This window comes from Euphorbia lathyris, chromosome 9, assembly GCF_963576675.1.
Source record: "Euphorbia lathyris chromosome 9, ddEupLath1.1, whole genome shotgun sequence".
In the NCBI taxonomy this organism is placed as follows: Eukaryota; Viridiplantae; Streptophyta; class Magnoliopsida; order Malpighiales; family Euphorbiaceae; genus Euphorbia; species Euphorbia lathyris.
This window is the reverse complement of record NC_088918.1, coordinates 51,519,526-51,547,347: the sequence shown is the minus strand read 5'-3', so window position 1 is coordinate 51,547,347 and position 27,822 is coordinate 51,519,526. Positions and strand designations below refer to the sequence as shown.

At 34.6% G+C, this 27,822-nt stretch overlaps 3 protein-coding genes across 4 annotated transcripts; 2 read left to right on the top strand and 1 right to left on the bottom strand.

Moving 5' to 3' along the window:
- The first annotated feature begins 5,793 nt into the window (after window positions 1-5,793).
- On the top strand, window positions 5,794-10,262 carry LOC136206429 (GDSL esterase/lipase WDL1-like). Its single transcript, XM_065997482.1, has 6 exons — window positions 5,794-6,009; window positions 9,185-9,262; window positions 9,339-9,479; window positions 9,541-9,605; window positions 9,697-9,843; window positions 9,930-10,262. Exons 1-6 carry the CDS (start codon window positions 5,899-5,901, stop codon window positions 10,069-10,071), a joined length of 684 nt encoding a protein of 227 aa, XP_065853554.1. The 5' UTR covers window positions 5,794-5,898; the 3' UTR covers window positions 10,072-10,262.
- Window positions 10,263-14,368: 4,106 nt separating this feature from the next.
- Window positions 14,369-20,250, top strand: LOC136205098 (GDSL esterase/lipase CPRD49-like). 2 transcript variants are annotated; one of them, XM_065995577.1, is made up of 6 exons: window positions 14,369-14,613; window positions 18,506-18,583; window positions 19,254-19,394; window positions 19,568-19,644; window positions 19,725-19,871; window positions 19,965-20,250. In XM_065995577.1, the coding sequence occupies exons 1-6, from the start codon at window positions 14,503-14,505 to the stop codon at window positions 20,176-20,178; spliced, it is 768 nt and encodes a 255-aa protein (XP_065851649.1). In that variant the 5' UTR covers window positions 14,369-14,502; the 3' UTR covers window positions 20,179-20,250. The 2 variants fall into 2 exon arrangements, with proteins under 2 accessions (XP_065851649.1, XP_065851648.1); XM_065995576.1 differs by having other exon boundaries at window positions 19,725-19,883.
- Window positions 20,251-20,373: 123 nt separating this feature from the next.
- LOC136205097 (LIMR family protein At5g01460) lies at window positions 20,374-27,387 on the bottom strand. The gene is made up of 14 exons (XM_065995575.1): window positions 26,862-27,387; window positions 26,684-26,769; window positions 26,193-26,308; window positions 25,942-26,052; window positions 25,604-25,702; window positions 25,375-25,497; window positions 24,878-24,940; window positions 24,737-24,801; window positions 21,781-21,890; window positions 21,570-21,684; window positions 21,379-21,444; window positions 21,048-21,158; window positions 20,888-20,954; window positions 20,374-20,798 (listed from the first exon to the last, which is right to left on the bottom strand). The coding sequence occupies exons 1-14, from the start codon at window positions 27,209-27,211 to the stop codon at window positions 20,751-20,753; spliced, it is 1,530 nt and encodes a 509-aa protein (XP_065851647.1). The 5' UTR covers window positions 27,212-27,387; the 3' UTR covers window positions 20,374-20,750.
- Window positions 27,388-27,822: the final 435 nt, after the last annotated feature.

Genomic DNA, 27,822 nt, shown 5'->3' with positions numbered 1-27,822 from the left:
GGGCGGCCCAACCCCGTCACGGGCCGTCCAACGGCCCGTGACGAAAATAGCGGCCCCCGACGGGGCCGAGTTTATATTTGTAATAAAAAAATAAAAGTAAAAAATATTTAAACAAATAAAATCTACCTAAAATTAACCGAAATCAAAAAAAGGATTTTTGTCAAAACCGATTTTATAAAATTAGCTTTTATAAAATCGATCTTTTTACAAAACTATTTTTTTATTGTTCAAATTCTACAACCAAAACCCCTATCGATCCGAGATTTCATTAATAATGAAACACCCCGAACTCGGCGAGACGATTTAAGATTTCATTCTTGGAACCGATACGCCCGTCATCTCGATTCGATTTCCGAATTCGATCAAACCGGTCTCCACGGTTCCTTTGAACAACGTTTTTTTTATATTTATTATTTTTATTGACTCATCATTTATTTTAATCGACTGATTTGGATTCCTTTTTATAATTTTTCTTCATCGGTCCTCCGACCCCGGTGTCTACAACTCTTCACAAATGTAATTAACAATTTACTCACAAACAATTCATGGTTAGATAATTTTCTTAATGAACCAAGTCCAAAAGAGGATTTTGGGCTCGAAACAAGCTCGAAGCTCGGCTCAAGCTCGTTGAGCAAGCCAAAGCTCAGCTCGGGCTCGGCTCGTTAATTTTATAGCAAGCTCGGCTTGGGCTCGAGCTCGTTAATTTTATAGCGAGCAGAGCTTGAACAGGCCAAAGCTCAGCTCGGCTCGGCTCGATTACAGCCCTACCTGTCAACCCTGCAGCCGGCTTCCTAGGACTTAAGGACGGACCTTGAATAATCCTCGGTGGATGGAGCTTCGGAAGTTCTTCAATGGAGGTTAAAGGAGATGGAGGAGGTGGAGAGGATTCTTCATGGGTGAAAGCTAAAATAATTACAAGAATGAAAGATCATATTTTACAATTGGAAAATCCTATTTATAGACGCGGTTTGGGCCCTCTTTTTGACCTAATTCATATCCTTTTGCAGGTGGGAAGATGTGGGGTCAATTGTGGTGTCGTGGGACCTTTGATTGATCAGTTTATGCATGCTTAATGCCTTGAAATTGTCAGGAATAGGATTATTGCTAGAATGAGACTCGATGACGATCAACTGGCCTGCTTTATGTATATATTGTGCCTAATGCCTATAAACCTGACAAAGATAGGATTATAGATAGATAAGAACCTGACCATGGAATTATCCATGCTGAATCTGTGTAAACCTGACCTCGCTAGAGACCACTAGGAGTGCGGCTTCGTGGCTGGGCTACGACTTTAGCCTTAGTTGCCAAAGAACCCAATGCTTTGCATGACCTAGGGTATATGCCTAATCAAGCCGTCACCTGAATGCATGTGAATAGGTTAGATAAATCTTGTACACATTTGTCTTTCTTATTAGGGCAATTACCGTCAATCACTCGTAAAACATAAATCTGAACTCCCTAAACCCATACATAGGATTTAATCAAAGGATTCCTCAGCTTAGATTGTGTCATCCATTAATTCACCTTCTACCCTGTTAATTGTTCACTTTATTTTGTTATCTTTATTGCTTTTAATTCATTTAATTAGTTATTCAAAACCCAAACTATTATTCAACTCTCTAAATAATTAGATCACTCTAGGTAGATTTACTAATTATAACAAATAGTCTTTGTGGTTCGATCTCGTGCTTGGCACAATATTACTTGTTGCGATAGGATACACTTATCCTATTAAATGCTATATATTTTACGAGCATCACCCAATGTGTTGGATTTGAGTCAAAGTGGACAATATCTACATTGTATCGGACCAAATTGTTACATTAGCTCTTATTTAGGACACACAACCTAATTCTTCTAATTACAAAATACGCAGTATAGTAAAAAGTACTCAATTCATCTTTTTACTCACTTAAGTTTCACACTATTTAATAATTTTTCCTCACTAACTTAGGTGTGGGCTCCTCTTTGATCTTTTTTTTTTGTCTTATTTCAAATACTTAAGGATCCTATCAAGCTCGGCTAAGATTGTATCACACTGTTGATTCCAATCAATTAATCGTGATTTGGTATGCTCAATCGATCTCAATCATATTGACATTCATATTCCAATTATTAAAAAAAACATCACACGGTTTGAAGCGGAATAATATGTTAATATGATGAAAAACTAATCCTTTCAAATCAACAGGAATCGAGGTATGATTAGAGTTATTCCTTGATAGGGGTCAAAAACCCCTATCTTTGGGTACGGTTTTAGGACAGTTTTTTAGCGTTATTGTATGAATAAGCGAGCAATTCTCGCATTTATATGCTTTTGTGTGAGTTAATTAGAAATTGTATATGTTCTATTTACTTTTCGTTGTTTAGGCTCGTTTTCTGGTTATTTTAGGCATATATGGCCAAATTGGCATGTACGTTAAATTTCCATTATCTTTTATAGCTAATTGATCCGCCAAAAGTCGTACCAAACGGAGTGTTTACTCAAAATGAGCGATTGGCGGGTCAATTTACCCTTGGAACTAATGTTATTTGGAGTTTTCGTGCATGTGCAGGCTAAAACAGGAACGAGTTCGGGTGAAAGTTGCGTTTCGGGACATCCAGCAGTCGCGCAAGGCGTTCTGGGCATTCCCGCTCGTCGAAATGGCCTTTTTGGGGCTGGATCGGCGGCTGGCACTGCCAGCCCGTCGAGCAGGCCTTTAAGGGGCCAGCTCGCCGAGCTGGCCCTCAGGGGCCTGCTCGGGCGAGCTGGACTTCATAGGGCAGCTCGGGCGAGATGGAGGCCAGCTCGCGTCGAGCTGCCCTGCGGGAATCAGTCAAAAGACTGATTCCCGGTCCATGACGCCACGATCGACCCCACGACTTCCCACCTGTAAAAGGATACGAATTAGGTCAGAAAGAGGGCCCGAATCGCATCTATAAATAGGAATTTCCAATTGTAAAATAAATATCTTTCATTATTGTAATTTTCTTAGCTTTCCCCCTTGAAAAATCCTCTCCACCTCCTCCATCTCCTTCAACCTCCATTGAAGTGTTGGTCCCGTGTGATTAGTTCCAAGGGGGGGTTAGGACCTAATATAACTTTTTCGTTTAATTACGCTGACTTAATCAATTCTTTGAATTACTTAACTCAGTTTAGGCCAGCACGGCCGAGAGATGTAAGACAACTTTAGTCAGAGGCTGATTAGAACCGTTTTACTTGTGAGTTGGGAAGTAACACTTAAGGTCAGCTTCCAACTCAGCACTCTGATTACTCAGTGTCAGCTTATACAATTTATATCCTGAGTAATTTAAGCAAACAGCACATACATATATATTGAGAGAAAGGGTTAGAAATTACTCAGCGCCTACGTCCAGTCTCCAGAGTCCTTCCGGGCTTTTTCAATCCAATACTGAGCTCTTTAAAGGTAGAGCACAAACCGTTTACAAGGCAGTTGAATATGCAAGAGTACCTTCCTCTATTCGTCTACTCAACCCCTACTGAGTGCTATAACCGAACACTCAGATTTCCTTTCTACCACTGAGTACTAAAACCGAGTACTCAGCACCACTCTCTCAATTTTACAATTGATACAAACTTGTTCTTTCTAGATGAAGAACACTTTAGATGAATACAAATTCAATCTAGCTTTTACACAGAAATAGAAATTTGGTGTAAGATCTTCTTTCTTGTTTGAATGTGCTTTGTATATATGCTCTTTTCTTTTTGTATTTCGGCAAAGGATCCAAGTGAAGCACTTGTCCTTTTATAGTGAATCCATGAAGCCTTAATCATTTGAATCTGGAAGTATCCGTTGAATTCAAATGGCTCCTTGCGTCATTCACTGGTCAGCATACAGATGTTGCAGGCCAATCCTGTCGTCTGAAATTAGCAGGCGTCAGGCTTGTCTTCTTCCGCCAGGTTCGTCTTCCAGCACCAGTTTCGTCTTTTAGCTAACGGCCAGTTGACCCATGCATCTCGAAACTGTCTCTGTGCGTAATTCCAAAGCTTCTGTATTGGTGCAGACAGTTGTCGGATCTTGTCTTTTAGCAAACGGATCATTCGCGTTGTCCTGAAGAATACTCAGCTTGACTTTAATAGCTGTTGTCTTCGAACTTAGTCTTTGACGATACTGACTTGCATTCTACTCAGCTTCCATGGTTAGCTTCGTCTGCAAGCTTTAGTTTAGAGGAAGACTTCTCTTCTTTGATGCTGAGTTGTGTTCTACTCAGCTTCCTTGGCCAGCTTCGTCTTCAATCATTTGTTCTGAAGAAGACTTTTCTTCTATTATGCTGAGTCGAGTTCTACTCAGCTTATGTGGCTCATGCTGACTTCATTATGTCGTACTTTTTATTTCTGTTCTTACTTATAATTATACTCAACATTGAACAAACACATTAGTACAATTAAATCAAAGCACTTAAATTTAATTGCCCCTTAATCATGGATTAACTTAAATAATTTTGTCAAATCAAAATCATGTGGAAAGGTGTTTCAACATGAAGAACTTCCGAAGCTCCATCCACCGAGGATTATTCAAGGTCCGTCCTTAAGTCCTAGGAAGCCGGCTGCAGGGTAGACAGGTTCCCTGAAAGGGATTTTCTTATCTCCTTTCATCTAATTATGTTTGTACCCTTTGATACAGTCTATGAATCCTAGGCTAATTGTATCCCGCGACAATGTTCTTCATCTTTAATGATATTTTAGATCTTATTTTGTTCTATGATTTATCTATTTAATCTTTGTCTTACGCTTTATTTAATTAGTTTAACTCATTCAAAAGCCCCAAAATCTAGTTGGCCCATATTGTGAGCTGAATCTGACCTAGTCAGAGCCTAGGAGATTGACGACCTCTTAGTTGATTAAGCCCAAATTGATGAGCGTTAGACCTAGTTTCGGCCTTACAAGGGAATCACGCACTAGGGACTTCAGGAGGGTAAGTAGGGTTAATCGCCTTAAATACAAGTGACTTAGATTAGGTTTTTAATCTATTGACCTAATAATCTATCTTCATTATTATCGTTCATATCATGTTCCTTCGGGTAATTGCATTAGTGAAAGATCACCTAGGAGTAGTTTAACTTAATTAGGAGTAGAATAACTTAGTTCGAATTAGTATAACTTAGCTAGGAGTAGCATAATTCAACTAGGAGTAGATTAACTTAATTAAAACAACTCAAAACCCACACAGCCTAGATAACACCTGAGACCAAGTAGCTCGATACTTGCAGGAATAAATCCTGTGGATTCGATACCTGGACTTGTCCAGATTTTATTACTTGATAGTGACGGGGCACACTTATCCCTTAGTGAGCCTTGCGGTACCGAACGCCGCGAGGCGCATCATTCCTCAATAAATATAAGATCATATAACTTTGGAAGAGAGATTACACAACACTTAGTCTAAATTTCTACAATTGGACGAGACTAGTACTGGTTCCTTCCATTCAAATGATTTCACGCTATCTCAAGTGATGAAGTGACATCATTTGATTGAAGGGACCAATATTGATCTTGATCCATAGTAGAAATTCTCGCTAAATTAGAAACAACTCGAGTACGCGGTGGGACCTATAAAACCGAAATCAACAAATGAAAAGAAGAGATGGACTCCAACTAATTAACACATAACTAATAGTAATATTTAATAATTGCTAATAAAACCAAACCAAACCAAAAGTAGAAGTTACTCAACATTAATGAGAGTAGAATACAATTAGAGATTTTCCATTTTTTATATTCGTTTCTTGGTTTATGGGGGAAAGTCCAATTGGAGCAAAATTCCAGAAAAGAGATACCCAAAGATGGGCCTAATTTTATTATAAATATAAAAATAATAAGAGAAAAGAAAAGGGAAATGTGGGTGGTAGTGTAAAAGTAGAAAAGCTAGATTTCTTGAACGTATCGTATCGAAAATGGTCGGACCTGGAAGGCCAAAGTTTGTGCTGTTTGGATCATCAATTGTTCAGTTCAGTTATTCCGATAATGGATGGGCTGCTATTCTTTCCCACGTTTACTCTCGTCAGGTATTCTTCAATTTCTTTCTTGGATTTCACAAGTAGAAAGAAAAGGAGAATCACTCCAAATCTGTATTTCTTTTCACAGGGAGAATTGCTAGGTGAAAGCGTTTAAATAAAAGTACAGGGAGGCTGTTATTGGATAAATATAGTTAATACAGTGTCTAAATCTCAGCTTTCATATCTTAGGGGTGGGCTCCAGATTTCCATAAGGAAACAAAAGATTCTACGCACTAGGTTTTGGTTTCATTTCTTTAAAAAAATGCCCAAAATTTATGTTGATCCCTCCCAAACTTTTTTGAAATCATGGGATATATCCTATATGTTGCCCGGATACAGATACGGATATGGAAAAGGTCATTTCTCTAAAACATAAGACACAGATGTTAAAAATATTGGACATATTTATCAATATTAAAAATATATTTTTATATTTTTATCTTCCAATCTCCAAACAAAACATAAAAATAGATTAAAAGTTTGCAAATCAAGAGAAAGAGACTGAGAAATAAATATTAATGCAGTTATATAGATGGAGAGAAGAGAAGTTTGAGAGTGAGTTTTTCTATTAATTAGGAGTTGCATAGATTTTTCTGTCCTTTGATTATCTGCTATCCGAAAATGCTCAGTTTATCTCTGTTTTTTTTTTTTTACATTATATCAATTTGTAACTGTTTTTCTCTCTGTTTTTTAGTTTCTCATATTTTATTTTTACTGTACATAAAAATTGACGTACTCCTTAGATATTCCTACTCGTTTTCCTTTCAAATAATAATAGACCATAATTGTTCTATTTATCTGTGAAATCCAATCGTTTTTTTTTTGTCTGGAAAATAAACAGAGTAGAGAAAGTTTTCCTAGGCCGATCTAGAGCCTCGTATTTGTTTTTATATTAAAAAAATTACAAGTGAGGTGTCGTATTTGTTTTCATATTAAAAAATTACCTCATGTTTCTATTGTATATTATTAATGTTTTATAAGAAGAATCTCTCAATTACCGCTTGCTCTCCTTTTCTATTTTATTTTTGTTTTAGCAATATATACTTAGTAATTTCATTTGTTCTAGACTTTTTTCTATTCACTGTCTGTATTAGAAAAAACAATACTAACCACAAGAAAAAAAACTAACACTTTGAGAAACAATATAGATTAAAACCTAAGTATTATTTTGTTATCAAACTTTTGTAGTAATTATAAATTCTTAAAATCTTATAAATTACAAGATAAAAACTAATTATAATTTGTAATTTGATATAAAATATTACTTACTCCATGATCTATTTAAAATTTTGTTATTTGACCATTGTTTGATCACATTTGGCCTGAACTATTTTAATTGGTGAAATTTCATTTTATCTTGATGGAAACTTGATAAAATCGTTATGTCTCTGATACGTGGTGATATTTTGACATATGAACTTGACACGTCGCAAGTCTTAAAGTTTATTTGACACATAGATTTTCTTATGTGAAAATAATTAATTAGATTAATACAAGAAAAACAAATAAAAACAAATACAACAACAACAAAGCCTTAGTCCCGAAATGATTCGGGGTCGGCTAACATGAACCATCATATAAAACCGTGAAAATCAAGTCGTGTCAGCGACACAGATTCGCTCCCTCAACTCCGTCCTATCCACTACCATATTTTCCTCAATTCCCAATAAACTCATATCACTCTCGATCACCCTCCTCCAAGTTTGCTTAGGTCTTCCCCTACCCCTCACCACTACATCCCTTTGCCACTCTTCGGTTCTCCTAACCGGCGCATCAAGCGCTCTACGTCTCACATGGCCAAACCACCTTAGTCGGTTTTCTCTCATTTTATTCTCAATAGATGTGACCCCTACTTTTGTCCTAATTATTTCATTACGCACCCGGTCCTTTCTCGTGTGACCACACATCCATCTCAACATACGCATCTCCGCCACCGACATCTTATGGATGTGGCAGTGTTTCACTGCCCAACACTCCGTACCATATAACAATGCTGGTCTAATTGCCGTCCGGTAGAATTTTCCCTTCAATCTATTAGGCATGCCGGGATCACAAAGGAAACCCGTAGCACTCTTCCACTTCGACCAACCAGCTTTAATCCTATGGGCAACATCTCCATCTACTTCTCCATCCGTTTGGATAATAGATCCTAAATACCGGAAGCAATCCGAGGCCTGAACAACTCTCCCATCTAGGGTGATTGTCCCTGCCTCCCTACTCCTACGGCCGCTAAACTTACACTCCAAATATTCTGTCTTACTTCGACTCAACTAAAATTTGTCAAGTCTAATTGTCAAAATATAGTCACGTGTCAATAAAATAACAATTCTATTAAGTCTCCATTCAAATTGGGATGAAATTTCACCAATTGAAATAGATCATGGGCCAAATGACAACATTATGAATAAATCGAGAGCCAACTGATAAAGTTTTGGATAAATCGAGGGTCAGAGGCCTTGTAATTCATAATAAATGCACAACTCAACCAATCTCTAATAACCAATATATATTATTCTCTTTCTCTCCACAAAATCTTATAATTAGTCTGAGTTCAACCGTCCAAGATTAATTTCTAAGAATTAGTACTTTGCTTCTCTCATGATTGATGAGAAGAAAACTTGATTTTGAGAACTTTTACAGTGCACCGGGTGCAATGGATCTAACCAATGAAAAAGAAAATCATGCTACCTCATTGGGAGATGATTGGTGTAAGGAAAGAAAACACACAATTTGTCACGTTTCTATTGGTAAAATCCGATGGACCAGGACCATAGTAGAATTTCTCCTTGATTTTACACCTGCAAAAGCAAGAAGAATAATTTCTTAACTTTATGTTATTATTATTTGATTTTGATTGTTAAGATTAATATATAATTTGACTTGCAGTTAATAATATACTGGTTTTATTATTTGATATGTACTTTTTTAAAAATAATATTAAATTTAAACGTGAAAAAAAAAAGACAAAAATTGTCTGGGGCCTCCAAAATGCTGGCGATGCCCCCGGAAACGGCCCCGAAATGTATCCCAGCAGTTTCCAATAAGTAGGCATATTGAGGTTTCTGTGCTTCATAGATCCATCCATTGCTGCCTGGCTGGCACAGGAGATGTATTAGGAAACATGTGTGATTCAATGGGTAGATATGAAATTTGGTTATAAATTAGTATAATGAATTGTGAACAGGCAGATATAATATTGAGGGGATACGCAGGATGGAATTCAAGGCGTGCTCTACAGGTTCTGCATCAAGTTTTTCCTAAGGTCTAATCTTTTCTTTAAGGTACAATTGATCTTGCTTGTGTTGTGTACATTTCCTAATAATAATATTTGAATGAAGGATGATGCTGTACAACCAGCTCTAGTGATAGTGTATTTTGGAGGAAATGACTCAATACACCCTCATCCATCTGGCCTTGGCCCCCATGTACCTCTCCCTGAATATATACACAACATGAAGAAAATTGCTATTCACCTCAAGGTATACATAGTTTGATTACCATTATTATCAGATTATATAATTAATATAATATTAATTGCAGAACCTTTCTGAGAAGACTAGGCTTATCTTTCTTACTGCTCCTCCTGTCAATGAACAAGTCGTCAGGTTCTTTTTTCTCTCTTTTTTTGTTTTGTTTCTTCCTCTTCCAAATTGAATGATGCATATATATATATATATATATTGTTCCGGAAAGCAGAGAAAGATTCAACGTTGTTCGAACAAATGAGAGGTGTCGATTATATTCGGAAGCTTGTTTAGAGGTGTGTAGAGAGATGAATATAAAGGCAATTGATCTCTGGACTGCAACACAGAAGATTCCTGACTGGATGAATGTGTGCTTCACGTATGTATGTTTGATTTCAACAACTTAAGAGATGTGAATGTGGTTGCTACTATCTCATCCGATCATCTTGTTTTCTTGTATTGTAGTGATGGAATGCATTATTCATCTGAGGGAAGCAAGATAGTAGCTGAGGAGATCCTCAAGGTTATTCAACAAGCTGATTGGGAACCAACCCTAGACTCCAAACACATGCCTATCGAATTCGCTCACTATGATCCCGTCTTTTAAGACTTAATGTTGCACAGATCGTTGTTTCTAATAACATATAGCACGAAAACGGACATCAAACCCTGAAACGCAACATAGGGAGTCACTAATTACCACTACTTTCTTTATTTATGACTCCTACCAAAATCTTTCTTTTCCTAGCTTGAATTCGCATGCAATAAAAGAACTCTCACATGGTATCGGTTTGGTTCTATATGTCGTTATCTTTTTTCCTTTTTGCATTTTAACTACAAAGATTATAATAAAATTGTTTGGTTAATATTAAAAAATAATTGTCTACCCTTATTTCAGGAGGAAAATGAGTTAATTTTCCGCTGACTACAAGCAATACACAACTAATAACAGTACACCATACGTATAAATTTGGTATTGTTGTGGCCAAAAGTCCAGTTTTTCTTAAAGCTGTAAAAGTTGTTTTCTCCAAAAACTACAAATTGTAGCTTCTTCTAAAATGAACTTTTATAGCTCTTCCAACTTTTAAGGATAGTAGTTTTTGTTTATCAAACGTGGCTTTTAACTTGTCCAGCTTTCATAGCTCTTCGCAGTCAATCAATGGATCTATTACTAGAGAAAGGAATCTCTAATTGAGTGCATCCCTCGAATTTGTCAATTTCTTCTCGAATAAGGATAGGCCTAAGTTATCCCTTTCCAACGGCTTTCATGGTTCTATTTTCGAGTGAGGTATTCGTGGGAATTGTCAACAGCTGCACAAGCCCTTTTCGTATAAAAAAACGGCTACAATGATTGTACCTGTGATTCCACTAATCATGGAATTGGATGCAGGTAAGAATTTGTGTGACTTTAAGGCCTCATTTGACTGGTCCATGTGGCTTCAATTGTTATTATTGAGGGAGGAGGTATCTCATTAGTCTACATGTATTCATGATGAATTGTGTGATATCAAATGCCCCACCCCCAAGCTTCTAGAGGTGCTTTAAGACTTCGGAGTATGGGATGACGGAATGGTGAATCCTTTTGTGTATTGGCATATGTGTTTTGGAAGGTAGAATTCAGTTGAAGATGAATTTCGCCTATTGATTGGGAAGAAGTTCCCTTCCTTTTTATTGAAAGAAAAAATTCTATCTTGTGTCATTTTAATTGGACATGTCATCACAGTATTCCTTCTTTTTCCTTAGAGAAAGGTAGTAGTGAAAACGTGATATAATGTCATTAATTACTGACATGCCATGTGATACTGACACATGACATCATTTCTCTGCCTTTACGGCTAACTTTTTAAATTCCTAACATGTGTTACTTTCACGTGTCGTTTCTCGTCAAAAATTTATATATCAATTTTGTGTCAATCCAAAAATGATCAATTACCTACTAAGCTAAACTCATACACTATAATTACGTGTCGGTTTTGTGTCGTGCAACCGGTTATGCGTAAATTTTCGATCCCTATGTTGTTGTCGGTAAAATGTAAAGGAATGATAGGAAGAATTAAGGTTTAAAGATGAAGTTTTAATGTTATTATTTTTAAAATGTCTTTTGAACCATGTTGATGACACTTCAATAACCAAGAGAAGGTGTTGATATGTTGATACAGCCAAACAAAATATATAAAGAATTATTCAAATTATATATTGGCGTATAATTAATTAACGTTGAAAGTGAATACTATCTTTGTCTCGCGGCATTTAGGTCTAGTATCTAGGATAGTGAACCTTGTAACATTCGGCATTAATAGAAATCCAGTCACAATGCTAGTACTGTCGGTATCGGTCGTCGCTTTCCACTGTCCATACTCCTCCTTCGGCCTTTGACCAATTGGATTACCTAGCCTAATGCAGTATGGACTTCAATTCTCAGCTTCGTTTCTTTATCAATTTTCGTTGTCTTTTTTGGCTCCGTTTCATCATAAGTAGTGTAAGGGGACTTCAATAGCTGGCTTCATTTCTTTATCTAACGTTGTTGCGGACTCAATGATAGACATGTCGAGGCCAGATGATAGGAGTAACAGATGTTCATCTCGTTGTCCGTCTTCCTCTCATGTTTTAACCTGTCAACAAGGTCACACCATATATTAATACAATTCAAATAATAAATAGAAACATCAATAAATATAAATGACACTATATGTACCTCAAAACACCATCCATTTCGGAATCCTTTAAGGTACGCATGTCTCACTCTAATTCGGAAACTCAAGCACCTAATAAACTAAGTAGACAATTTGGTATCCATCTCCAAATTTTTGGTATCCATAACTACAAATTGCCCTTTGCACTAGTCTTGGTGCTCGAGTAACAACCTCCTAATCTCAGAAATCACATCAAGGGATGCCCAAAATGTCAAAGATACCCGAGGAGTATCATCACGATTAAGGGTGTAAACGAGTCGAGTCGAGCCTTAGATAGGCTTGGTATTGGCTCGTTAATATCTCAAGCCGAACCTTCTCAAACCAAACTTTGATGAGCTTTGACCAAGTCGGGCTTTGGCCGAGTTTGATCGAGCCGAGCTTTTATCAAGCTTCTAACGAGTTCCAACCAAATTCATCATATATACATAGAATAAGTAAGGACGAAAATAAAAAAGCTTTATACCATACTCCATATGCGTTTAAAATATTTATAAAGAAAAACAATCATGTTATTGTCGAGATTCCAGAATAGTAGATGGTACTTTGGTCGGAAAACACAAACCCGGAGAAAATTTTCAAACAATGAAATATATATTAAAGTTTGTAATGTATTTTATTCCTTATCCAAACCTATTTATTTAGTTAAAGACTCAAATGTCTAAACTTTTTTGTGTCATTTTTTTTATAGGTTAAGTCTTATTTGAGTTGTGAATTGTAATGAAAACTAATAATAACCAATGAAATATATATTAAATATATATAATGTAATAGATATAGTAATTAAAAATAATCGAGCCTGCTCGCGAGCTTTCGAGCCGAACCTGAGGAAACTCGGACTCAGCTTATTAGTGCTCGAGCTGATCCCGAACTCGAGTCGAGTCCTGTCGAACCAAACTTTGATCGAACTTTTATCGAGTCGAGCTTGAATAGTTTGCGAACTATCAAGGCTCGTTTACACCTCTAATCACGATCATCAGGGACATTATCCCTATCATTGTGCACCTTTCTCTCATCATCCCCACAATCTTGCTCCTTAGCCTCATCATTCCTTCTCTCTTACTCCCTAGCCTCATCATTCCTTCTCTCTTTCTCCTTAGCTTCATCATCCCAGCCGATAAAAAATCCCTCAAATAACTTGTCATAATCAAACTCACGATACTTGAAAAAATGTCAAGCAGCAACTTATACCAAGCCGTGGAAAAAATGTCTATTATGACAATTTAAATGTATATTTTCTCATCTTAATCATATGGTGCACTTGAGGAAATATTGGGGTTTTAACTGTTTACCATATAAGCATGTGTGGTGAAAGACAATTTGATGTTTTTCAAGTAGTATGTATTTGTCGCCTTCCAAAACTTAAATACAAATGAGACAAATGAGTAATTAAAAAAATATGGATTAATTAATTAGGTAGTATGCGAGAATCTAGCCAGTTGGGTCTCTCCAGTTGGGTCTCTAGTCTACTCAACATAAGAGCAATAGATATATGTGTTGGGGTATACCGACAACTCAACTTCCTTTGATTTTTGACTTTTTTTTAACAATGTTAATCAATTTGAAATGTGTTTGCTAACGGAATGAACATCAATGTATCATTTTATACATTTTTAAACTACAAAAATACCGATCAAAAACAGGTGTAACCACAAAGTTTATTTTTGTATTTTTTTCTTAAAAAAAATCATGGATTAATTATATAATTAGGTAGACCTCGCCATGGGCCGATGAGCCCGCCCGGCCGTTCCGAGTCCAGACCCATTTAGCCGGACCTGGACACATAAAATTAGTGTCCGGCCCAAGCCCAAATAAACCCCCCTAGAAAATGGGCGGGCTTGGGCTATATAAATACCCGTTGGGTCTGGCCCGGCCCGGCCTGTTATCTATATAAATTTATAAATTTAATATTTATTTAAATGCCTCATATTAACTATTATGTTTATTATTTTTTATTAAAAAAAATTAGTATTTTATTTTAATTGAATTTTTTTAATATAGATATGGGCTTGAACGGGCGGATTTGAGATTCCTTTTTCAGGCCCGAGCCCGACTCTAATTAGTGTGGGCTTGGGCTGGGCTTGAGCTTGGACTTATCAGGTTTTATCAAAAGCCCGATAGGTCCGGTCCGAGCCCGGCCCAGCCCGACCCGACCCATACCGAGGTCTATAATTAGGTAGTTGGGTCTGTAGTCTTGTCTGCGCCTCCCTACCATAAATGTTGTATATCGTTAATCTCTCTCCGGGTCCCCTCCCTATCCAATGAGAGAGCAGAGAGTTGGTGTTTTGGTCGTTTAATACATATGAGTAGTGGATCTGCTTTAGTTTATTGATTGATTGAAGGAGAAAATGGTCGGACCTTCAAGGCCACAGTTTGTGCTGTTTGGATCATCCATAGTTCAGTTCAGCTATTCCAATCATGGATGGGGTGCTATTCTTTCCGACTTCTACTCCCGCAAGGTATTTCTTCTTCTTCTTCTTCACTTTAAATTCCATGTTTCTGGGTTTCAATTACTCTTTTCTTTCTAATACCATTATTTTAATTTCAAATACATTTCATTATAGACCCAAATATTTATTATTTATTTTATTTTTAATAATTATCTCTCCCCTCTTTCAGTTATCTTGTGTCTCTTGTGAAATAAAATAAGAACTTTATAAAATTAACGAAGATGCTCTCAGTGATTGGGTCCATCACAAGACAACCAACAAAAGCCAACTAGTGGAGTATTAATTAAAAGAGTCATATTCATAAGCTATTATTCCGGGTAAATTAAAAATTATACTCATGCCCACTTCACATTTTCTATGAAACTAGAAAAGATACCTTGCTTCGCTTCCGAAAAGAAATAACGTATTAATTTTTATTAAATTGATTTGTATTTTAACCACTTGAACCACGTGATTGGTAGTGGTGGTATAGTTATGTTTAAAATACAAAGGTTTTTTACACTGAACTTCTACTTAACCAAATCAATATCCGAACTTAAAAACATGACAGTTCAAAAATTAAAAACAGTTAGCACAAAAATTAAATTATGTAAATAATTTTGTTCTTGGTTGAATGATTGGGTTGGGTTGAGAAAACTTTTAAAGTAAAAATTTTTAATAAGATCAGAAAACTCGAAGTAGTAATAATAATAAAAAAATTCCAATTCGAGTTATAAAATTATGATAAAATTAAGGAGTGCATTTATGTAAAAGTAAATTATTAATATTAGTAGTAGTGTTCATTGGATATTGCATAACCAAATAAATGAATTTGCTTATTCATCTTTATACTCTGACTTATTAAATCTAAGTTTTAGAATGCTTAGAATTTTCACCTTAAAATTTTAGTAAGTTTGGATCCAATAGTGAATATTCAAAAATAAGAGAATGCGTAACGGTATGATTACTGAACTTTACACTTTTTAACATCGGTAGTCACTTAATTTTTTAACTAACTCCTCAAAATGACCGTTAACGACCTCAAAATGAAAATATTCAAGAATTAAAGTTGTTCAGAACGAAATTTACCATAAAATTATATATTTTATTTTTCAAAATCACATTTTTTGGAGCTTTCTCTTTCTAAAAATTTACTTTCTCTCCTAACCAAACAACACTCAAATGACCTCAAAACGAAAATTTTTAAGAGCTAAAGTTCCTTTGAATATCATTAACTCTTTGAATTATTTATATTGAGACCGTCAACAGTCGTTTTGAGGTGTTGAGTGGCCACCAGTGTTAAAAAGTGTAAAGTTCGGTGGTCATACTGTTAAGAATTGAAGTTCAGTGGTTACAATATTAAAATTATAAAGTTCAATGACCATGGATATAATTAACCCTCTTGCAAAGCAAAAAAGAACGCGCCGTTTTCTTGTAGGTGGGTGGATATAATTGGAGACAAAATTGGAAAGATGCATGCAAATTAAGTGGAAGGGTGAGATGGGAATAAATTTAAAAAATGGGCAAAATTGGAAAGTGAATTGAAGGGTACTATAGAAACAAATTGAAAAAAAAAATTGGAATGGGCACTGTTCATGACTTCCACTTTTATAAGTATATATAATGTGCTTTTAGTATTAATGTACAAAATACTCCTAACTTAATCCAATGTTATTCCACGTTTAAAAATATTTGTTTGATTGTTATTTAACTATACGTGAAACCTTAACTAAAAGCTTAAATTAATAGTTATTTTAAGAAAACATTTGTATCTTCAATAGGTGAACAAACAAGAAGTACAGCAAACAAATATAAGGAATAAAAACCTTACAAGATCCATAAAGGCACTAAAACAATTATAAAGAGCAAAAATAACCATAAAAGTATTAAAAACACAAAAGAACAAGAAAAAATATACTTTTCATAAATACAAATCCGTAGAAAAGTATCTACAAACCAATCATCATCATTTAAGTCATTCTGAACATTCGAATGTAAATCCTTTCTTTTATTGCAACCACGTAGATTCATTGATCCACGAACAAGATAAACCGTTTCCGCTAGTGCTAAATTTGAAAAAGGTATAAACGAAAAAAATAATAGAGAATTGATACAATTCAAACGAATAAAGAGATTAGATGAAGTATATGAACACAGACAGAAAAGAAAAATAACAATAATAAAAAAACAAAGTAAATTTAGTCCAATGGGAAGAGAAAGAATGAACACAAACTTCCATCTTCCTCTTCAAAGTAGACTCATATAATAAGAAAAATTATGTATTTGATAAATGATGAAACTTTAAAAAAAAAGAGGAAAGAGATGAAAAGAAGATCACAAGGAGCGTTGAGCTTAAGTGAATAGTTAAGGTTTGACTATTAAATTAAAAGCTTAAATTGATAATTAATATCCAATTATATAACTTATATTAATCTCATACATATTTAAACATGTAATTTTGATAGATATCCTAAAACTATATAGGACAAAAAAAAATAAGATGGATAATAGAGTTTGCATATATTCTGAATGAACAAATGAATTTGTCTATTTATCGTTAGATGTACACTTATTAAAATCTTATGGTGAAGATTCAAAACGTTTAAGGTTTAAATTTAATAAGTTTAGATCTAACATTGAATGACCAAATTCATTTTGGTCATTCAAGATCCATATGAACACTACTATTAAAATGTATATTTAAACGGATAATGAATGGAAATGAATAATATGGGTAAATTACAGCTATGACGACTAAACTTTACTCCAACTAATATTATAATTATTAAACTTCAAAATCTAATATAAAAGTTATTCAATTTAATACTTTTTAACAATTTAACTGCTAAACTTTAATTAACGTCTCAAAAGACTGTTGATGATTTCAAAATAGAAAATTTCAAAAATTGATGTTATTTTAAGTAACTTTAATTCTTTAAACTTTTCATTTAGAAATCATTTAGGTGTTGTTTAGTGAATATTTAGTGAGAGAAAATTCTGAAAATTGTATTAGAAAAACAAAATGTGGTTTCATTTTTAAATATGTTTCTAATCAAATCTAATTCTTGGACTTTTCTATTTTAAGGTCATAGCAATTATTTTAAAGTATTAATTGAAACTTAGTGGCCATGATATTAGAAAGTATAAAATTTAGTAACTTTTATATTACGTTGGGATAAAGTTCAAATTTGATCCTAATATTTTTGATGAAATGCATATTTAGCCTTAACGTATGACATGATGCAAATTTAATCCTAGGATTTCCAACCAAGGACTGTTTTCGCCTTACAGTGACAAAAATTTTAAAAATTTGGTTCGCATATTTTTTTATATATTTAACTTTCACATAAATTTATCAAAGTAAATCATATATAAATTTGATGTTTTCTAACAAAAAAAAAATTCAAAATTCAAATAGGTAACTTCTAGATAACTATAATGTATAATTTAACACTATTACTTTGTTTTAGAATAATGATAATGGTTTCGATTATTAAAAAAAATTATAAAAAAAACAATATATCTCGATATAATTAATTAAAAAATTATAATCTAGAAGTACATTAGAGAAGTTTGAATTTATATCTTTAATATTATAGATTGTATATAGTAATAGTAAGCAGTGTTTGAAATTGTTTTTATACAACGAGAAACGCACTCCACTCAGGATCGACTTTGTAATCTTTTTCTCCAGAATGTCATGATCTTTTAAGGAGTTGAACCTATGTGATGATGATAGATGAAAACTCTTCTGTTTTTATGTGAAAAAAAATATGATAACACTCGTACGAAGAAACGTACTAATTATATAGTATATAATTAGAGGTGTTTCCCATTATTACTTCTTAGTGGTCTAAAATCTTTTTAGATGGAGTGTGATTACATACCTATTGTAAGTTTGGGTTTTGAAATTCGTGGACAGGCAGATATAATCTTGAGGGGATATGCTGGATGGAATTCAAGGCGTGCCCTGCAGGTTCTGCCTCAAGTTTTTCCCAAGGTCTAATTTTTTCTTTTCTTTTCTTTTCTTTTATTTCATTTTTTTTTTTTTGTGATGAATTAATTTAATCCTAACATATGAAATGATATAAATTTACTTTCCATCTTTTCAAGTAAAATCAATTTTACCTTCCTGATAGAAAGTTTGAGGAAATAGTTTGACAGTTATTTGACTGTCATATTGGACATTCCAAATAAATTTGTATAAATTGAATGAGTTTTGTACAGTTTTTATTGGTTATCTGAAACTATATTAATAACAGACTAAACATTTTAGACACTTTGATTAAAAAACTAAACGTGTGTTTAACATTTTAACATGTTTTTTTGTAACTATGTCAGCAACATGTTAAATATTTTAGACATAATTGATAATTGGAATATCCGATGTGACAGTTAAATAATAATCAATCTAGTTTTTTCATATTTTCGATAACATGAAAATAAAATTGATATAGATTAGAAACATGGAAATAAATTTGAATTATTTCATATCGTTAATGACAAATCTTCACTTCCTTGAATAACTAAGTGTTATTTTTTTTACTACATAATAATATTGGAAATTAGTAAGTTGAGGTCTGGACCACCTTAATAATAACTTTATAATTTGAAATTGCGGCTTTTGTACAATTTCTGATAAGATGATGGTATATTTGAATGAATTGAAGGAAGATGTTGTACAACCAGCTCTGGTGATAGTGTATTTTGGAGGAAATGACTCAATCCACCCTCATCCATCTGGCCTTGGCCCTCATGTACCTCTCCCTGAATATATACACAACATGAAGAATATTGCTATTCACCTTCAGGTAATATCAACATGTCGACACTCGACCCACTGCCGAGAGGATCGAGTGTCAACGTAAAGGACCCTCTAGCTTTGTCCCTGCTAATGATCTTTGGAAACTTTTCTTTTATATTAAATCTGATTACTTATCACATTCTTTAACATAACATTGGCTAATATTTATTCCCCATGCAGAGCCTTTCAAAGAAGACTAGAGTTATCTTTCTTAGTGCTCCTCCTTGTAATGATGAACAAATTGATTACACTTTGAGGTTCTTTTCATTTTCAATTTCTATCTCACCATTTGAGTTCATAAATAGTACACTGATTTTCTTAATGTTCCGGAAACCAGCCATAGACTTGAAATGGTTCGAACAAATGAGAGTTGTCAAATATATTCTGAAGCTTGTTTAGAATTGTGTCGGGAGATGAATATTGAGGCAGTTGATCTTTGGAATGCAGCACAACAGATTCCTGATTGGAAGAATGTTTGCTTCACGTATGCGACAATGTTCATAACTTTCCCTATCTAATAAAAACAAATTAAATTTTATTAAATAGTTTTCTGATCAGTTTATTCTATGTTGTGTAGTGATGGAATCCACTTTTCATCTGAGGGAAGCAAGATAGTAGCAGATGCGATCCTGAAGGTTATTCAAGAGGCTAGTTGGGAACCAAGCCTGCATTGGAAAGATATACCTTCCGAATTTGCAGACGACTCACCTTACGATCCGGTTGGTCCTAACGGAACCACCGTGAACGTCTCGAAACAGATAGACTTGCAGAGAAGTGCTAATAGCTTCTAAGAAAGAAAGAGACTTCTTTATTTGTAACTTGAATTCAATGCAATAAAAGCACGCTGTAACAATATTGTCGCTTTTCTGTGTGTTTACAACAAAAAAGAAACAATTCTAAGAAATCATTCAAATCAAATGGAGATTGTAAAGCTTTCAAATCTTGCACTATATAAATGGATCACAGTGACAACTTTGTACGACATAGATAACAAACAACATAAAAGAATTAACATACTTGTAAGATCTAATTGTTCTCATTGTTGTTATATTACATCAAGTGAAATTATACAAACCCGTCAGCGTCATCAATGACTCACAAACGCCCATCAACCAAACCATGAATAATACATACCAAGGTGTAAAACAAAGCAGAAACTGCAAAAGCACTCACCATATGTCTCTCCCGCCTTAGCCACCAAATATACTTGGATGAAGTTGGCCTACCTCTCTAATCATTTTCACATAAACAAAACTAGGCCATCCACATCCTTCCACTGTGAAAAAGACATCCCCCAGAAGATTATACCACTGATAAATCCAAGGGTTCCATGTGCTTGCGCACATCTCGTCAATAACATGCTTTATGAGGAAAGCTGAAATCTGCCACTTGGCTTTTTTCTTCTCCATCCCTAAAAGTCATGTTTCAAGTCGAGATAAATATTTAAACTCTCATCAACAAACAGAAGCAACAAAATTAAAAATTACAGTAAACACTTACGAAGACAGCATAATACACGAAAGTCAAACCCGCTAGAATAATAAATGCGATTTGGAAAACGTTATACCTGTTGTTCAATGTTAAAATCAGATAAATCAGTAAACCAGATGTTCTTAATCAGAATAAACAATGCAAGGGAAATGTTGAAGTTGCAACTCACTTGTACAGATATTTAATTCCTCGAAGAGACTGCAATGTGTGCCCAAAAATTTCCTGTGCAGCAGTTGCTTGAGCATAATAGCCGAATGCTGTAGCACAGAACTGAATTACACTGAAAAATAAATTTTGGTTCATTTACAGGTCAGCCACAGAGAAAATCATACGCAAAATGTAATAGTTTATGTGCCAAAAGGATACATCACTGAATAAACCGTAATAAAAATATAACCCCATGATATAGATACTTACTGCCAAAGCAATGCACTAAAAAAGTTGTTGGAAATTAACTCAAAATAACAATGGGTGCAAAGAGTTGAAAAAGAGCTGCAAACCTAATGGAGCAAAGTAGAATGAGTGCAACGTTGAAAAGAAAGGAGTTCATCAAAGTGGCTCCCCACCTGCATGAGAAACTCACTAATTCATGAGCAGTCCAAAATCAAAAAAGCAAGGCCAGAAATTGCTGCATTGCCACACAAAGCATGCTCCAATTATAACAAAAAGATTCCTCTAGACAATTTCATACTTCATGGGATGGATAGTGATAAAAACTAATCTCAGACCCAGCATCATCGCCCCAGCTATTACTGCAAGAAGGAGGTAGAAGCAGAAGAATGCAAATGCCACAGTACCCAGAAGACCTAGCATAGTCAAACAGTATGCATCCAAAAATAAGATTTAACAAAATGGAGAAGGGGAAAGGCTGAAAGCAGGGCAAAGTCAAATATAAAATTTACCCCATATATCATCCAACTTGATGAAAACTTCATTGAGAAATGGAGAAAGAGGTGGATCAACCAAAAGATATATGATAATATGAGCAATCCAAGCCACTGAAACAATTGAACTAATAAACAAGAAAATGAACTTGTTAGCAACATTTGAACAGAACAGTCCTTATCTACCTGAACATAGTGTACGAGCTACAACAGAACTATTCTATGATAACTGTGTGACGGTCACAGTGCAATCAATTTTGCAAGACTAGAGCTTCCTAGTGATGCATAATCCATCAATAAGTTGTCATCAATTATTCTATGATAACTGTGTGACGGCCACAGTGCAATCAATTTTGCAAGACTAGAGCTTCCTAGTGATGCATAATCCATCAATAAGTTGTCATCAATTATTCAATATCATAACTTACTAAAAGCAGGATATTTGTGAAGCAGGATGGTTAAAAGTGCTTAACAAGCACAATAAGCAACACAATTCATCAACTTTCAAACAAACCAACAACAACAACAACAACAAAGCCTTAGTCCCGAAATGATTCGGGGTCGGCTAACATGAACCATCATATAAAACCGTGAAATCAAGTCATGTCAGCGACACAAATTCGCTCCCTCCACTCCGTCCTATCCACTACCATATTTTCCTCAATTCCCAGTAAACTCATATCACTCTCGATCACCCTCCTCCAAGTTTGCTTAGGTCTTCCCCTACCCCTCACCACTACATCCCTTTGCCACTCTTCGGCTCTCCTAACCGGCGCATCAAGCGCTCTACGTCTCACATGGCCAAACCACCTTAGTCGGTTTTCTCTCATTTTATTCTCAATAGATGTGACCCCTACTTTTGTCCTAATTATTTCATTACTCACCCGATCCTTTTTCGTATGACCACACATCCATCTCAGCATACAAAAAAATAAAAAAAAAATTGAAGGCCAAATAAAGAGAAAATAATATGCCCAATGGATCAATTTCAAACAGACCATATTCAATTCCTATAACAATTGAAAACCAGGATGGTTAGAAGTGCTTAACAAACCATCAACTTTAAAACAAACCATATTCAATTCCTGAGATCATAGACAGACATATATATTTCCCATATTTTTTCACTAGAATTGCAACATTTTAGAAACCAATTGGAACCATGTCCCTGCTCTTATAACACCATGGATCATTGTTTCTCAACTTATTATTCCTCTGCAAAAACTTATGTATTCTTGGAACAAATGAATTCATTTGTAATTCTACATCTTGTTGCTTCGATATATATATATATATATATATATATATATATATATATATATATTAATTCAATTCCAAGAAATCTCAAAATTCCTAAAGGTAATTCCATGAACAGGTGGAATTTGAAATGAATTCCTAATTTTTAAAATGCAAGTTTCAAACTAATAATACCTTATTATACCCATAGTCGTTAAAGGCGCCTCTCAGGCAAGGTCTTGCGCCTAATAAGTCCTAGGTGAGACTCTGTTTAAAAGGCTCTTGCCTTGTGCACCTCGGGTGGGCTTCACAGGCGTGCCTCTTCTGCGTTTTGATTAATAATTTAGGTTTTTAATTTTTTTTACTGCTCTCTGTAAAAATAAAAGGTGGACTAATCTCAACAACTTATCCTATTTAGTAAACTTCAATCTAAATTGTTGATCTAAGTTAAATAGAAAAAAAAATAGGAAGGGAAGAAGAGTAAGAGGCATAAAAGGAGAGGAGCTCCTGCTGCAGTTCTAGTATCTTGTCAACACTCAACTTGATGTTTTTGACGTTTAATATTATGTTTTTATGTGTTTTTTAGCTCATCATAACTTGTGCCTGAACTACTAATAAAGTATTAGTGACATTAGTATCAAATATTGATAATTACATTTTGTATCTATTTTTTTTTTTCATTTTCTGCGCATTCTGTTCATTAGGAGTGCGCCTGAGCCTTGCGCCCAGGCTCCAAGACCCCCTAGCACCTTAGTGCACCTTTAATAACTATGATTATGCCCTTTAGTAAACTATAGGTAATTTAATATAGTATATGTTTAGGGTAGTAGAAGAACAAATGAAACTCTAATTGTTCATTCTTTTAGAATATAAATTTGTAGAATAAAAGTCAATTTCGTATTTTGAGCTATCATTCCAAAGTATGAATGTTCATTTATAAATGAATTGCACATAGAATTCAATTTCAAATTTATTGATTCCAAAAGGGACATTAGTGTGAACTACAAGTCCATTTTTTTCATTATTCCAAGAAAATAGAAATTGAAGCTCCTTACTAAGGGCTAATGTCGCTCTCCCACTCTACAATAAATACTTCTCTCTTTAACTTAAACCTGATGATGTTACTCTCTTGTCCATGTAACTCTCATCTCATTGAAATGCCAACCAAAGGGTTGAATTATGGAGCATTTCTCCAGGATTTTATTTGAGTTTGGCTATTCTACATATCCGATCCATTCTGGTTTCCAGAATGTTAAATAATTACACGAGGGAAAAACACTCTTAGGGAACTAGAAAATGGAGTTTTGATGCACTTGTACCCACAATGAAAAATTGAAAACCAAAATTACTAGTTATTTTGGGTTTAATCTTCAGAACTAATTTAAGATGTTTTCCAAATTTCTCTGCGCAACATGTAATTGTTGGGTTTAATCCCCAAAAATAATACTTTTTTACTTGTTATTTTCATTAAACTATTTGTATATCAACAAAGTTAATTCTTGTTTGTCGCTATATATCATAAGTACATGGACTAATTCCTGTTATTTGGCAGCAGAATTCAGACCCCTAAACCAACTACTTTTTCATAATGTTATTATCAATTTGCTTTTGAACAATTGGCTCTAATGTGATGCGTGAAACAATAAATATATTCAAAGGTCCTAAATCTCAGAAAAACAATTGCATTAAAAATATACTTAAAAAAAGGTGATTAAACATTGGAAATAACAGAACTCACCCTAAGACCCCAAGCACAAGTTTAGCCAAGTAACCAAGAACAGTCAGGGCCCAGGCAGTCTCAGCCTGAAATTGACGGCCAAAAAATGTCAAAAGATATGGAAAAAAATAGCTAAACAGCATGCTTGACTAGAATTATCACCTTTTCTCCTTGAGGGTACATCTCTTCCAATAGTTTTACATCTTCTTCTAACTGAAGCAACTCCTGAAAATTTAAGCATAAAAGTATATTTCACCGACATAATAGAAATCAAAAACCAATAAATGAAATATTCATTTTAACTACTTCAACACAAAATCAGCCAACTTAACAACTCATGAAATGCATATTGATCGGTTAATTGGAGAACATCTATAAAAATTTCAACACATAATATGATTGAGTTTTTCAAATATGCTACATTAAAACACATATATAAGCTACTGAAGATAACCATCTTTTAATATGAGAATACAATAAAACTCAAGCTTTTAAGGTGGCAGTTATGGAGCCTAAAATTATGTACTATAACAGATAAAAAGTATCCAAAGCTCCGAGTAAATAAGAAGTCTGAATTCTCGAAAAACATTGTACAAAAAAAACTGATTATGTAATCAGCACGCTCAAATCTAAAGAGCATACTCATACACTTGGCATACCTTCTCTACTGCCTTCACATTTTTACGCCATTTTCTACCCTTGGCGCCACTTCTTTCTTCCTGATGTAACGCATCAGCTGCTTTCTTCAACTCTTTTGCTTTCTTACCTAGTTCAGTTGCTTCCTACAGCATACGAACAACTGTCAATAAACATCAGATAACACATGTAGCATTCCTTTAGACATTATTATTTTTCATATAGCCATGTAATGTGCTACAAAGGGGTCACCTTAATATACTGTGAACGGGTGATAACAGCCTTTGGGCGCCGGATGAATGAAAATATAAGACCCAGTGGCAAACAAGCAATACCAACACCTCCAAATATCTGGATAACATGAGCATAATGAGAATTACAAACTTTGTAAAAAACAAGGATGAATAGAAATAATATTCATACTATATATAATATAACTTACTAGTATAATTCTACTATTCATAAATAAATAAATAAAGATTAATTGTTTTCAACCGTGGTCCGTGCCAACTCTACAGTTCAATTCTGCACATAGGTCAAAATCTAGAAATGTTCACTAGATGAAAAGCTAAATTCTGCTTGAAGTATACCGAAAAAAGTACAGATCCAACAATAGTAGCCAGAGCAACAACGTATTCAGGAAATGTGCTGCGCGTGGTCCATGTTTTTTCTGAGGAGGGACTTGCAAGATATGCAGAACACTGTTAGAATTAAAAATGTTAGAGAAGAGAATGGGAAAGGGAAGCAAAAGAATGAGTTCAATAATTCTCTATCCTAGACTAGGAAAATAAAAAACAGAAAGAGAAATATGTTGGAACTCAATTATCTATCAAACTATTACCTGGCGGACACCACTTCCAATACATGGTTGTGTGCTAGAGAAATCCCAAGAACTAGGAAAGTTAGTTGTGCCCGAAGAGAGGTGCCTGACAGTGAAATCCACCTTTCCAATTACCCCTGATGCCCCATCAAAGAGCACAAGTCAATGAATCAAATTATGCAAATCAAAGAAACAAAAACAAACTACAGAGAGAAGAAAAAATCCAGTTCACCATAAATAGAAGGTTGACACACGCGCCATAAAAGAAAATCATCCGATAATCTAAAATTGTTGGGTGTAGGAACACATTTTCTTATAATCATAAGCTAAATCAATTATAAAATCTCCCATAGAATATCTAGAACAGACAAGATAATCAACATGCCATGGAAAGCGAAAGCAACTAATATAATGAAATTTACTTTGCGGGTCGTTTCAGCTAATGTAGGACCGGTGATCAGATGAAATATTTAAAGACATATACTTAAACTCTTTAAGTCAAAATTACTTACCATATAGAATGCCAAGCACAAGACCGCATACTATGGCCGTTGTTATCACCCATATCAATGCACTTTTGATCCTCTTGCCAATCGGCCTGTGGCATTCAAAAATATGTCACAGCAATTAATAAAGCTCCATATAAAGCCAATAGGTAGCTAATATAAAAATAAGAAATGAAATACCCACCTGTCCTGATCGCCTTCATAGTAGAACATAGCGAAGGGGATAACGAAGAACACGAGCAGAGCGTCGATGATATAGACAGCAATCCACAGATCCTTCATTGGCAGGGTCAGATTACAAGCACCATTATATATCGCGTGGCGACAAGCTTGCCGGTTGGCCACGTCCGCCGGTAACATTAATATTGAAAGGAGAGAGATGGAAAGACCAATAACGACGACAAATTTGGGGAAATAAGCCTGATTCTTATCATCTGGATGTTGGTAATTGACAAGAAGGTAAACATTGAAGATAAAAACGATAATGCAAACGACTATAGCAACAATAACTAGAGCGAGATTGAAATCGCCCATGGTTTAAACTCCCGATTCGACGCCAAATCGACCGAGAGATTGACAAATTAGGGTTTTTTCCTCTTGCTGGAAAAAAGAAAGTTTTGAAATTTGTAGATCTGGTTTTGTCAGGACAAGAGAGAGGTTTGGTCCGGCGAGGTCGTTGGTTGGGGTGAATAAGATTAGAGAGACGTAAATGACGTTTTAGTACTTGGAAAATAGAAAACAGTAGAATGAGACAGAAAGAGATGATCATGGAGAGCGAATCAATTGAGGGTCATGAGAGTAAATTTGTATAAATGCCACGTTAGTATTATCGAACAGCCTGTCCAACTGGGACGGGGTATGTTCATTTTAACTACAAGGTTTCCAGACGTTAGAAAGAAACGGATAGAAACGATTCACACCAAAATTGGATTTGGATTTTTTTAAATAAATATTATAATTCACTACAAAATTATAACTAAATCATATCATCAAATTTAATTTTCAATATATCATTTTTTTTTATATAAACCAAATAAAATATACTTTTACATCTAATTTAAAAAATTTAAACTCTAGTTTATAAATATCAAACTCTTAACAATATATTATAAATTTCTAATTTATAAATTTTAATCCTTAAAAAT